The following is a 15,052-nucleotide window of genomic DNA, read 5'->3' on the forward strand; positions in this document are numbered from 1 at the left end:
CCCTAAAGCCTTCTTCCTCACAAGCACAGCACAAAGAGAGCGAGCCGCTAGCTTTTGCCTATAGCTACTGCAGGAGCAGAATCTTTCTTCTTCTGTAGTAGCACTGTACAGAAACATCCCAGCTAGCTATCTTCATATCTATTAAGTTCTATAAGTAAATAAAACAATGGCCCGCTCTCTCTTCAAAGCTAAGCTTCTTCTTGCTCCTGTTGCTGATGGCATCTCGCTCTCCATTAGCAGGTCTGTTTACAGAACTCTTTTTTTTCTCTCTCTCTCTCTCTTTGGGTCTTCTTTGAAATGATAATTTTATCTTGTTTCTTGTTCTACGTTGTGTCGCTTGATCTCATCATCATTGAATCCTTAGCTGTTTATATTTGTTTCTTGATCAATCTAAACATTTCTAGTGACATTTCAGAAGAGATCAAGTCATCTCCCAAATGTTTTTCTTTTTTTTTTTTCCTTCATAACTTAACAAACAAACGAATTCGAAAAAAAAAAAACAAACGTAGCCTTTCTGTAAACTCGCCATGTGATTTTGATCGACTTTCGTATGTGAAAAATAAAATTTTTTAAAATGATCGGATTCATCGAGGGTTAGAACATAAAAATCATGAATACGAGGGGCCAAAAAGTAAACTAACATTGGGACGGTCTTAATTGGGCTAAATATTATTTTGCACCCTTATCTTTCCTTAATATTATACAGGACCTTGTATATTTGTTCCTCCGCAAATACTTTGGAAAGGCGAAATCGCTTAATTTTGTTTTAAACGCATTCTTGAGACGCATTAATTCAATAACCTAAAGCATTTGCAGATTGATTATTAGCGCTTTTAGTAACACCTCGGTTTGCACAAGCTAGCTAGATCATATGATTCTGTTTCACCATGTGAATTATAAAAACTCTTTAAAGTAATCTTTTTCTTTGTTATATAATTCTCATTTCTTTCACTTATGATTAATGATTTCTTTCTTTCTTTCTTTCTTTCTTTCTTTTCTTTTTTTCTTTTAATAAGAATAATTAATAATTTCTTAAATGGACAGGAGAGGATATGCTGCAGCAGCACCCTTGGGGACCATATCTCGGACTGGTATCATGGAGAAAAATGATTTGAGGCCTGCGGTGAGAGAGGATTCTGGGGCCTCTTCTGCCTGGGCCCCAGATCCCATCACTGGGTACTACAGGCCGGAGAATCGGGCGGTCGAGATTGATCCAGCAGAGCTTCGAGAGATGCTGTTGAACCACAAAGTCAGGGCACACTAGGGAGTGGTGGCGCATAGCAGCAGATCCTTTGCTGTTAGCGGTGCTTTAACTTTTTAAGTGATGTTGTTACAGTAGCAATTTTGACTCACTCTTAAGTCTTTGCTGTTGTATTGATATCAACTGTTATTGACAACTTTTAATAGTGCATTTCCATGATTTTGTCTATTAACTTGTCAATAAAAGTAAAGAATTCCTGTATTGCAAAATTACTTTTATATATATATAGAGGGGTTATGCGGTCTGGGATCCCAGACTGTAATTAAAGTCCAGGATTGGGACCATGTGTAGCAGATTAATAAATAAATAAATAAATCCAACGGCCTCAGTCCGGATACTAGTTTGGATAATTATCCCATATATACACACACATACATATAACACTGCAAAGGTGGTAGAATCAATCAAACATGATTAAGAATCAAACAAAGTATATGTCTTAATAGTGCATAACACGTAGTATCTTTGATTAGTTATCAATGTAAAGAGTTTCAAGATGTTATCAAAAACAAATTTGCTTTAGCGTTTTAATTTTGGCACCAAATGGCCATAGGCATTGCACATCTTAGTGATACTCATATAGGCTAGTGTTTGAAAAAAGTACCCGCTGAGGCAAGCTTTTTACACTCTTCATGTTCTGTGAAAATCTCACTCTTTGATGAATATCAGCTTGAATTGTATCTGGTTTTCTGTTTCAGATAGTTGAGTTTTTCGCAAATGTTTTGTTCATGTAAGTTCGCTTGATTCATTTCAATTTACAACCTTTACAGTATATACACAAAGACTACTTGCTGCTCTACTCATTTCAATTTTTTCTTTTATTTTTCCTAATTTTGATTCGTATATCCGGTCAGATCCTATACTTTTCAACTTGTCTTAACACCAACAAACACGCGTATGCATGTGCAAGAAAAAATTCAGCAAATTTTGTTTTGCAAAATCATTAGAAAATTAAACTCATTTCTTATTTATGCATAGAGATCCAAAGCGCACAACAGATTCATCATCACAAAATCCCAGCAAATCACAACAAAGGAGAATACATTTGTACTAATTAATTAATTCTAGCTAATCTAAAAAGGACAACAACTTGCAGGTAAAACATAAGTAAAATTACAAAAGACTAAAACTTAATTAAGAACAGGAAATTAAAGGTAAATACAGTAATTGACCGTTTTATATTTTTATTATGTTCAAGTATTACGGGAAAAAAAAAAACAAATTGTTCAAGTGGATTCCCTCCCAATATTTTAGCCAATTTCTAAGGTTTAAGCCTATATCTACTTGTACAAATTATTTTTGTACAAGTCGATTTAATATAACATGATTCATAGAATAAGAACATTAGACGATCTATAAACTTTATTTTGTTTTCATTCAATCTATAATAATATTATGTCACATTGATTTGTATTATACAAAAATTTGTATGGTATCATTAACTTTAATTTTTTTTTAATTGAAATGTAGGTGTGCTTAAATTACGTCATGACCCACTTGACAAATGGGTTGTATTGCGATGGCTCACGGACCTGAAGGGGCCTATGCTCAGTTGTGCCGGCCCAACACGGCCCGTTACTATCTCTACGTATGAAAAAATTCATTTAACGGTGAAAAAGATAATTAGATTTATAGATTATGGAGACTGGAGAGCAGCATTCAAATCCTTTTTCAGAGAAAAAATATAATTTGGGAAATCTGAATCCAAACCGAATTCCTGACATTCACAAACAAAAACAAGTATTAATAAAGGGTTGAATTCAGTTCTGTCGGTCGGGTGGCTACAAAAACATAAATAACCCTAGATGTCTTGTGTATTTATCACAAACAATCAGACGCGAATGGAAGAGAGGAGAGTAGAGAAACGAGAGCAAACCATGGCGGCCAACGACAATCGTTGGTCAGACCTTCATGGCGATCTTCTGGTGGAAATTGCAAGGTGGGTAAAGTGGTACGAGGATTTTGCTTCCTTTGGTGGGGTCTGCACGTCATGGAGATTCGCTGCAGTTTCGGAGAATTTCATGTACAAATCAAGTCAAGTTCCATGGCTCGTGTTTCCACCCGCACCAGCGAAAGAGGATGATCAAGATCAAGATCAAGAACATATCAAAGATCAATCTATTTTCTTCAGTCTGACCCAAGGTATGATTCGACGTGTAACATTGCCAGATTTTGACTCTGCGAGGTACTTACCCTCACGGGGGGGCTGGCTTATTAAGCTTGCCCCAGATTTGAGTTTGAGTTATGTTCCATCCTTTCTCACGTGTTCAGCTCCAACTCCCACACATGGACACAATCCGGGATTGGGATGTTGAAAACACGACTACGTTTGCTTTTTGTATGTCCAAATGTGCTGTTTCAGATTCGCAGCAAGTTGTTATTATTTACGGTGGCACTGCGAAATTAGCCCGGGCCAAGCCTGGTGATGAAGCTTGGACAAAAGTAAACAACACAGAGCATTCCAGTTTTTGGGATGTTGTTTGTCACAGAGACCAGTTTTATGCTATCAATGGTGACGCTGAAATATTCGCCATCGATGGTGATGTTGCACGCTCAGCCTCTGCTCCATTACCCGATGGATTGCGTCGGCAAAAACAGGAATGCTTGTATTTGGTCGGTTCGGAAGATTCGGTTAGAAAATTATGGGTGGTTTCACGTGAAGGCGTGGACTTACGACCTGTTCATCCAGGCAATGAAGACGTCTTACATTATGGAACATATGGATTTCAAGTTTTTGAAGTCTACTTAGGTACCAAAAGATGGAAGGAGATCAAGAATCTGGCTTATAGATCTATCTTTTTGGGTCATAATTCTTCTCTATCCCTAGATGTATCGAGCAAACCTCGTTGTAAAACCAACTGCATATATTTTACGGATGATTATGGCGAGGGTTACTGGTACATGCACGAGGAGGAACACACTGAATTTGGAGGTAAAGATATGGGAATTTATAACTTACAAGATGGAACCGTTGAGCCACTATATAAAGGACAATACTCCTACCATCTTATAAATCCAGCTATGTGGGTGGGTTGAACGAAGTTTCCCATAATTAATATAATATATATATATATATATATTTTAAGTCAGAAAGAGTTCTAAGAACCTTGCACACAGTGTGTTAAGCAACCATTTTGCCAAGACGAGTGAAGTTTTGGCTGTTGTTAAGCTGCAAGAGCGGTTGATCTCGGCTTGTCTTCTTTGATTGTGAAGAAGCTTCTTTTTAATATGCTTATGTCACTGTGCATTTCATAATCACTATCAAGCACACAAACTAATGAAGTCTTGTCTTTATAACTACTCGTATAAATCTACAATTCAAACCAAATTACAAAAGTGATGCAACTTTATTACCTGGCCATTTGCAATCTCTTGGTGAATTATGTTAACGTCAGTCGTCAATTTGTGATACGCAATAGTTTTTTTAACCTTAATCAGCAATCTGATTGCATTTTTAGTGACAAAACAGGGAAAACTAAATCTAAAACATCTTTGAGTTTGATGACCGCTGCAAATAAGGAGGTTAACTTAACGTTTGTGTAAACAATTGATCTTATTTCTTGGAATTTTAAGACCTGCAGATGTAAACAATACATCGAGGATTCAGCAGACTAGTCTTATTCTTGTTGAGGTCCATAACCATAAATACCACTAAGAGGCAGAATCAATTAACCAAATGGTAACGCAAAAATCATCAATAAACCAAATGGTAAGGCAAAAATCTTATTCAAATAAATACCACTAAGAGGCATCAATAAACCTGAAGAAACAGAGGAATATGCCAATTTTGTAAACTAGTGCCCGGTGACAGTAATGGGTTGTATGTCGATATTACAGGTTTTCGGATCTAACCTCATTGAAATCACATGTGGTGATTTCTTCACGGACAATCACAAAGAACCTTTTCTCTGAAATTCGATATCCAAAAAATCAAGCTTCATTCTTATTTCTCCAGCTTGCTTGAACTAAAATCATTACAACTTAAAATTAAATATCAGAAATCAAAGTCTAGTGATTGGAGGACCAAAAACTTCACGGCAACTCTTTCAATAATCTCATTCAGAAATAAAATTTAATACGTTAAAAAAATATATGGGTAGTTTGAACAGTAAAGAAAGATCATGTTCCAACTGGGCATATGCACGGTGCCGTTATTTTGGCCTAGGAGATTGAGATTTTAGGGCGATAGCATGTGTCCCAATTCGAATTGATCGACATACAGTAATGTTGTTGAAGATTCCAAGAGTGACTGCAAATGGGATTGGCGGTTAGAAATAAATAAATAAATTTAATTGAGAAGTGAGAGGTTGATAAGATAAAATGAAGTGGGTGAAAATCATTACTCCATTGTCAAGGGTCCAATGTTTTGACTAGTGCTAGAGGGTCGCACAACCATTACTCGAGGTCTACTAACAGGAAGATAACACAAGAAGTTCCTAAATGTTGCTTGTGATCACCCCCAGTCAAAACTAGGGCACCTAAACATTGGTCAAAGCAAGATAGGTCCTGTCAAGTAGGCCCAATTCTAGATCTTGGTGTAGGCTCGGCCTAGGCCCGATCTAAGCTTGCTTCAATGTTAGCCATGTCCCATAGACATGAAGATATATAATTACAAACATCAGCAATAATAATTTGTACTAAGAAAAATGTTGATCAATTTGTGGCTTGTGAAATTTTGTGAATCAAATCGACAAAAGATCAGGAAAGAAAAAAAAGAAAACGTTCCTTTCAAAGTTGTTAAGATAATGCAAGCATGTGAGGATGGGACCCATGTTTATGTCGCAAATCAAGAATCCAAAAAACGATAATGATGTTGATTATAACATACAATACAACATACACAAAGGTCTAATTTGTTCAACAACCCATTAAAGATAAGCTTAACGTCATATCAAATTCCCCACTCCATGAAACTAGAGGACGCCCATTTTCCTCCTCGAAGGAAAAACAAACACATAAATAATAGCCTCATTCAAAAAAAATAAATAAATAAATAATAGCCGCCTTTATTAGTTTTAATATACATATATTCTTACCTTTTCCAAAACATACGGCCATCATTAATGCATAAACTACCCCATAATCACGAAGTTTCTAAGTGTACATCGTATGCAAAATTAATAGTCCTATTTGAAATGTTGATATGTTATCACCAAGTTGCATATTAAGAGGAAACTAATGTGTTACTCATTTTATTCTGCCAAATGTCGACAATTTTAGTCAATAATCAACCGAATTCACTGTTTAGGTCAATCTAATTAGTATACGTTGAAAAATTCGCCTCAAGATTTTGCTTTCAATTTTATAGATAAAATAAATGAACAAATTCTACAACTAATCGAAATTCACTTGCCCATTTGATATTTATTCCTTTTTAATAACATATATCAAAGCGATCGGCCGACAAGTGTGTCGCGTGTATTTATTAAAATTTTCACAATATTACCATTAAATTGACTTTTATTTATGAAATTAGTTGACCATATCGTAAGTTGTTGTCAATAGTTGCTTCAATAGTAGTAGGCAGTCGAGTCCGTCCAAACGTAACAGGGAAAGTTCAGTGCATGGCCATAAATTTTTCGGCCCTTTGTGTCCCTACGGCGTCGTCCTACATAACTTCATTTTATTGGCCCTAAGAAGTAAGATCAAGAGTTCAATCGTTTTTGTTTTTGTTTTTGTTTTTGTTTTTGTGTGTGTGTGTGTTTTTTTTTTTTTTTTGGTTAAGTAATAATAAGCGTTCAACGGTCCAAGCTTTAATTTATGTGTTTCTTCCCATTTTCTTTGAGTAAATTGCGAAAATAGCACAAATTAAGATCAATGTACAAACACAACCCACTTAGCATTTTTTTAAAGCAAAAGCTAATAGGTTTCATTAAGTGAGCTAAATTACTAAATTAAAAAAAAAAAAGAAAAAAAATAAGTTTGAAAATTAGGTGACAAAAGAAAAAGACTTTTTGGTTCAAAAAGGTATAAAGGAGGAGGAGCTTTGCCCCTTCCCAATATCTGAATTCTGAGAATCAAAAGCAAGTATGTAATCTTCATGACAAAAGGAAAATGAAAATCTAAAGGGCATTGTGGATTAAAAAAGTGCAGCTTCCAGAATGGGTCCACGTATTAATTGTCTGTGCCCAAATTGCCAATGTAACAGTGTGAAGCAGCCTTTTCCCTTGTCTCTTTGCCCTTCGTGTACTTCGCTCTTTTCTCTTGCGTCCCTTTCATTATTTTCTCACATCTTTAACTTGTGTTTTCTTTCTTTCTTTTCTTTTCTTTTTTTTTTTTAATTTTGTTTCTGAAAAATGAATCATTTTTAATGCGAAATTATCATATATATATATATATATATATATATATATATATATATATATATATATATATATATTGTGTTGCTAAAAGAATTCAATTAATATTATAGTTCACAACTCATGATGAAGGGGCAGAGCTCAGGATCATTTTCATAAATGCTGCAAAATTCTGAATCCTTCACATTCATAAATTGTTGATTACTTACATCCTAATGAAGAAATAATTTATAATCTAAGTAGACCCGTAATCAAACTGTTAGTGATGATTATTCGTTGCACACTCAAATTTTGACTAACAGCTCGAACATTGAATTAGAAAGAAATAAAGTAAACTGAATCTTTGCTTCACATAAACACCCACAGATTAGCCACGCTGCAGCAGTTCGAACTCCCACAAATATATATATATTTTTTAATTAAAATTAAGTGAAGGTAGTCTATTTTCTTACTCAAGAGTAGGGAGTAGACATCCCTCGAATATTTGTAAGGGTTAAAATCTGGACAGAGTTTCATTAGTATTGATGTAAGTTGGTCCCAGTGATAGTCTGATTTATAAATATCAGTTATAATTTCATGTAATATGAGTTATAATTTAGACATGTGATAGTTTAATTTATAAATATAAGTTATAATTTCATGTAATATGAATTATAATTTAAATATTAATCTCATGTAACAATAATAAAAAAAAAAAAACACCCACAGATTAGTACAGCTTCCATTTACAAGGAACCTGCTCTTAGTACAGTTAATTAAATAATATTTGTATCTATATTTTACAGCGGGGGGCCGGGGGCCGGGGGCCGGGGGCCTAGCTCTTTACACTGGCAAATCATTTATAGCTCACGCATGATTAAGGCTGTGTTTCCAAATGTAGTCATCCTTCCGTACATCATCTTTCGTGTGTCATAAATTAGGGTTTGGAAAAATCAGGGCTGTGATGGGTAGCTTGAGATAATTCGATCACTCTCAGGACTTAAGACCATGTTTGCATTGGCAAAGAATACCCTTTTTTTTTTCTTTCAAATTTCAATACTATAGTGCTCTAGATGTCAAAATGTCAAATAGTCTAGGTGTTCTTAGCTGCACCAAACATGTAATCACGCAATTTTTTTTCCACTTAAATTTTGATTCATATCAGAACAAAATTTGGATGAGTCTACATGGTCATAGCATAGGCCTTCCAACATGCCTATCACCAACGAACATGTGTAAGCATGTGCCGAGAAAAATTCAGCAACTTTGTTCTAAAAAATTATTAGAAAATTAGACTAAATCTCCTGTATACGCACAAAGTCCCGAGATGCAGCTTACAAATAATAATAAGAAACACTAGAAATGAAATGTAATATCAAATTAAAGAAAACACATAACAGATTCATCGTCACGAAACCCCGGCAAATCACACAACAAAACAGAATACATACGAACTAATTAATACTAGTCAACATTTCTTCTCCTCAATGCATATGCTTACTAGCCAGCCGATCTAGAAAAGATAACGAACAATTTGCACATAAAACAAAAGTACAATTACAAAGATTAAAAAGAAGTGTAACAGTAGCAGCGGCAGCAGCACTAGAAGGAACTTAATTAAGAACAAGGGATTAAAGATAGAAAACAGAGAAATTGTATACCCAAAGAACCCCAAATTTTAATTAAATGATGAATCTTTAGCCTCTCACAGCTAACAATGAAGGAATCGCAGCCAAATTTGGAGTGGTGTTTTTATTAGCAGATTCTCTGATGACGTGGTCTCTTTTTTTGCTGCCATCTTTTGAAGAGGGCTTGCTGCCGAAAGCTCTCATCGGACTAGCAAAAGCCCAGCCCCAGCTCCTACTCCTTCCATGAGCAAGTGACGATGATGATTTTCCATTGACATTATCTTGATGATCAGTAGACGATGAAGAAACCCAATAAGACGATGAAGATGATGAAGAGGAAGATGAGGTCATTATGAACCCACCAAAAATGCCACCACATTTGACTCTTTCTTTCATGTGATGATGGTGATGAGAAGATGAAGCAGCATTGTGCACTTTTGGCTTGCCTTCTCTTTGAGACTCAACTCTTCTGAGGGTGCAATCACCAAACCCAGTTGAGATTCTCTCAAAGAAGTCACCTGAAAAGCTCCTGCTCCCACAGCCAACAGATCTGGATCTTGAAACTTTCCTCTCAAAAGATGAAGCAGTTGCTTGAGAAGCACTGTTGGGACTTCCGTCTTCATCATCATCATCATCATCTTCCTCTATCACAATATTGGTAGCACTCTTTTTAGACAATGAAGATCTCAAATGAGAAGACCCCCCATTCGGTGTTGCTAAAGTTGTGATCTTGTGATCAACTTTATTCTTCGATGATGATGAAGAGTGATAAAGAAAAGACCAAAACCCTCTTTTTCTTGGGCTAAAATCTTCATTATTAGTATCATCAAGAAAATGCCCATGGCCCCTTCTAGGAGTTGTAGTAGACTTGCTTCTCTTGAAAACAATATCAGCCGCACGATCTGATGTTGCTGATGGTCCAACCATTATCTTTTTCTTCTTCTTGGCCAAAAGAAAAGGAATCCTGGCCCGCCTCGTTGTGTAATAAAATTGATCATTGGCAATGCCATTACTAACATTTCTACTTCTCGTAGTACTACTACTAGTCGAAGTAGGACGAGCTGAAAGAGAAAGCGAAAGAGAAGCAGCAGCAGCACTGCCGGTAACAAGGCCACCGCCATTGCCGGAAGCAACACCAGCACCACCAATATTGTCAGATCTGAAGGAAGGGGGAGACGAAGAAGAAGAAGAGGAGCCGCGAATGGGTAAAGGGAAAGAAGAGGAAACTAACTTGCCAAGCTTTTCTTGAAGGCAAAAAGCACAGATCCCACCTGGGTTATTCCTATACGGATGGTTACTGCACTGCATGCCATCCCCCATATCATCAACCGCAGCACCTGCTGCAGCAGCGCCTTGATCATGATTAACACCAACAACTCTTGCTTCCATTGAAGATAGGGCTTGCTATATGAATCTTATTGCTAATATTTTCTCATCAATTAACACTACTAATGCTCAGTAACAGTTGCTAGCGCTTTTCTTGCTAGTTGTTGATTTGTGTGTGAGCGTGTGAGAAGGAGTGATGGGGAAAGAGAGAGAGTGGTGGGGATGAAGCAGCAAACAAAAGAAGGGTTGGGGAACAGATGGTCAGACTCAGAGAGTGCAATTGAGTGTCAAAAAAAAAAAAAAAACAATTGCATTGAAGTTGTGAAGTAATGGGAGTATGTGGTCTGGACTACTGATTCATTGAAGAAGGAGAGAGAGTCCCCATAAGCACGTGGAACACTGACTTCTCCTACATTTTTATAACTGTCAATAACATGTGGCTCCCTGATATTGTACAATTTCTCAACTAAAGGTTTGGTTTATACATTCAAATCAATTAAGTGTATATTCACTATTCAGTATAATTTATGTAATGATAAAAATGTTTTCTTTAATTCTACAGACACTTTTGAGTAGAATTTATAGAGATTAAGTAAATTTTTTTGTTAGCAAAAACTTGAGTTTCAGACTTTTAAGATTAGAAATAATAATTTTTTTAAAAGAGTTCAATTTTTTAAAATACTCTTTAATTATTCTATAATCTTATTTCATTCTTTTAATAACCTAACTTTATAAATTTTGTCTATTAATGTAATAGTTTATTCCAATATTTTCTTTTCTTTTGTTTTTTTAGATTTTTTCCTTTAAATATTTATCTCTATAATTTTTTACCTTTTGTAATATTAAATTCTAAATTTGTCATTAATCATCGCACTCTTTTAACTAATAGCTAGAGTATATATACAATGATAAATATTAGACTAAAATTAGGTTATAATAAATAATAAAATAATCAAATTACCTTTATAATAAATAAAATACATTTTAGTGGTAATTGCCATAGATTCCTTTTATATTTTGACAATAAACATGCAATATTATCACGGTAATTGATTGTTTTAATAAGTCAGAGACTTATTTGATACAAAATAGTCAAATCATGTTCTTAGTAAGAAAATGTATAAAACAAGGGGCTCACGTGTTATTATGCTGTTTTTAATGGAAGCGTAGAAAATTTATTTTAACACGCATCACGACGAGCCAAAACCCTAACATTTTTCAGACTTATCCTCAATTTTTAGGGTGCTAAAGCACAAACACAAGAATCTACACACGAGACTGTTAAAAGCCTCCCATTGTGGTTATTTGCTTTTAATTGATCATTATTTTATTTTATTTATCATTTTCCATGTTAGGATGGGAAGACTGAGGAAGCAAAAGCTTCTGCACTAGATTCCATCCTTCACATCAAAATCTTTTATTTGATTTTATTTTATTATTCATATTTTGGCTCCTTGTTTTAAACTCTACGTGTCAACTTCCATTTGCTTCTTCTTCCCACAGTGTTTTTCCTGTACTCGAGGCTTATTAGTGGACCTGTCTATGGTACAGATTCTGTAACAAACATCTCCCGTCATCCCACCATCCGATTTTCTATTGTTTAGTTTCTCACTCCACATCCAACGGCTGATGCTGCAGTCTGTAGCTTACAGATTCTGTAAGCTAGTCAAGTACCTTATTAGTTATTATACTGCTACTGACTCATCTAGTGAGCTAGAAAATAGGTTAAATAAGAGAAAATTATTACTCCCAAGAGATTTAAAATGACTGCTAGTGGTGAAACTTTTAATGTGATGGTTGTCTTTTTGGTTGAAGCTACAAGTTAATTAGCTAATTAATTTATGCTATCTTCTGATTAATCGCGTATTTAACAATTCTTAGCTGCGGACGTTTTTACTTTTATTTATATCTTAACATAGGGTGAACATGTGCTAATTCTTGACCGGTTAAACAATATTGTAAAGGTGTTAAAACAAGAAAAGATGGTACTAATTAGCGACTAAATCATATAATCTATAGGCACTAAATAACAGCGTTTAGCTGCTAACCAACAATGTCAAGGTGGTAAATAATGATGTGTAATGTAGGTCAAATCTATGCTTTAAAATGTAAGAACGTTTGTGCTAAGGAAAAAACAAAAAGAGTCGTTAAATATCTACAATTCTGTACCTATTTTATTATAGGAAATGTTTATGTTAAAATCCGTCATTATTTCAACTAATTAATTTTATCATTGTATTTACAACTTGCATATTAATTTACACGTGCTAGACAACATTGAGAAGCCTAATAATAAAATTACTACCAATAACAAAAAAAAAATTACGATCGATATTACGTTCTAATATAAATAATGATGTGTAATGTAGGTCAAATCTATATTTTAAAATGTAAGAACATTTGTGCTAAGGAAAAAAATAAGTCTTTAAATATCTACAATTCTGTAAGTTTTTTATTATAGGACATGTTTATGTTAAAATCCTTCATTATTTCAAATAATTAATTTTATCATTGTATTTACAACTTGCATATTAATTTACACGTGCTATACAACAATGAGAAGTTTATAATAAAATTACTATCAGTAATAAAAAAAATTACGATCGATATTACTTGTAGACGTTCTAACAACCCCGTAGTTACATCAATCAAATTTTAACAGCATATTCAATCAATTCAAAAGATATTTGATTATTTTGTCCAGTGAGAAAAAAGAAAGAAAGGAAGAAAAATGGTGTGCAAATAATTTGAGTTTTTTTATGATTGCGGAGTGTTTGTGGAGCCGTGACTGCTGCACTTGTTTGCCTATAATGGTTGAGTGAGGTCCCCGCCGCTGATGATGTTGTGTTGACTGAACCTCACTCATCTCATCTCACCGTCTTTCATCTTTATCTGCCGTTGCTATCAATTATGAAAGAAATTTTTGAAACAAATAAGAAAAACACGACAATTTACAGTTATATTTATTTGATGGCTTTTTGCATTTTTCAAGCAGCTCCACAAGAATTTTAGCCAAAATAGTTCTTATATCATATTTGATATATCGTTCCTTGTTCTTGACATTCTCTCCGTCTCTCCTCCAGAGAGCTCCACAAAGTTATTTTATATAATCACGTTACTGCCATTTGAAGAATTTAATCGTTTCATGTTTTTCGTGGATTACAAGATTATTGTGGGTGTAATAAATAGTATTTTCTTGTTTATTGTACTTAAAAATATTTCTTTTTTTTTTTTGGGGGGGCAAATACATATGGAGTTTTCTCAAATAGACTGATCGATCCTCGATCGAAAATCTTCTCCTCAGGATGTTAAATGTTGATTCAGAAGAGAATAAATTGAAATGTCTAAAAAAAAATAAATGAGCTAAAATTTAAAAACTAACCTTAATTTAAATAATTGATCACATGTGGGTTTGAAAATGAAACCACATTAACAAAATTGTTTTGACTCGTTTAGCAGTCTGGAATTTGTTTGTTTTTCTTTAATTTGACGATCAAAATTTTATTAAAAATACCCAACTACAATTAAGCTAAAATACTGGACTTATCGCTAATCTAAATCTATATATTATTAATTTCCCAAAAAAAAAACTATAGTTTTTTACTTTAACAAAACCTTATCTTTTCATTGCCAATTAAATTGCAAGTTTTAATTTGTAAAAATAATGTTTTCAAGTTTTAATATAGAAAAAGATAAATTTTAAATTACCCCTTTTTGAATTAAACATTTTCAAATTGCCCCCTTATTTTAAAAAGCCTTAAGTTATTCTTATTTTTATTCAAAAGACAAGGTTTTTTTAAAAATTAAAAGAAACTATCTGAAGATAATCAATTACCGAGAGGTAGTCCGAGATTGAACTAAAAAAAAAAAACATATGATTGTGATTTTTACATATAGATTTATTCAAATTTTAGTTAAATTTAGAATTATTTATATTTAAAGAAAACAATAACCACCCAATGATTTAAGAATTATGGGAAATTTTTCTTTTTATCAAAAATCTCTTGATCTTTTTTTATTTATTTTTGTACCTATATAAAAATCCATTTGTTTAATAAACAATAGGCTTTCCTAAATTAAGGAGAAAACATTAGCGATTGATAGATAGTATTAAGCATAATGCACGGACCGCAATCGTGATGCCCAATTATGCGCTTATATGTTAGTATTGACTATAGTTGTGCTGATTGTGGGAGACTTACTTCAAGGTGCAATTGAGTTCAGGAAGCTTATTGCTAGTCAAGAATTTAACGTTGAAGAAGAAGGGATTAGGCCAAACCCTGCATATTGGTTGGTAACTGGAGCCATTCTTCTAATAAGCCCCAAATAATCTTACTCTTGCGATATGAGAGTGGGGAGGGCCGCACGGGGTCGTAACACCCGTGACAATATGCTGTCTTATCTTGCAATATCCACCGTTGGATCAGAAAAAAACACAGTGATAGTCAAAGCTTTTGTCCCATGCGACGTCCGTGGGGGCGGGGCTACGTGGGAATTTTTCGTTATTTAATGGAACTTGTGGTGGGGTCCAGTTCTTCGTGAATGTTTACTGCAACGTA

The 15,052-nt window shown here is 34.2% G+C and overlaps 2 protein-coding genes across 2 annotated transcripts; one reads left to right on the forward strand and one right to left on the reverse strand.

The window, feature by feature from the left end:
- The first annotated feature begins 33 nt into the window (after positions 1-33).
- On the forward strand, positions 34-1,428 carry LEA5 (late embryogenesis abundant protein Lea5-like). The gene is given in 2 exon segments (NM_001289140.1): positions 34-240; positions 1,045-1,428. Coding segments are annotated over 2 exon segments (294 nt in total). The 5' UTR covers positions 34-166; the 3' UTR covers positions 1,265-1,428.
- A 7,455-nt stretch (positions 1,429-8,883) lies between these two features.
- LOC102609703 (hypothetical protein) lies at positions 8,884-10,873 on the reverse strand. Its single transcript, XM_006488990.4, has one exon. The coding sequence runs from the start codon at positions 10,554-10,556 to the stop codon at positions 9,237-9,239; it is 1,320 nt and encodes a 439-aa protein (XP_006489053.1). The 5' UTR covers positions 10,557-10,873; the 3' UTR covers positions 8,884-9,236.
- Between the last annotated feature and the right edge of the window lie 4,179 nt (positions 10,874-15,052).

Source organism: Citrus sinensis, chromosome 1, assembly GCF_022201045.2.
Source record: "Citrus sinensis cultivar Valencia sweet orange chromosome 1, DVS_A1.0, whole genome shotgun sequence".
Taxonomy (NCBI): domain Eukaryota; kingdom Viridiplantae; phylum Streptophyta; class Magnoliopsida; order Sapindales; family Rutaceae; genus Citrus; species Citrus sinensis.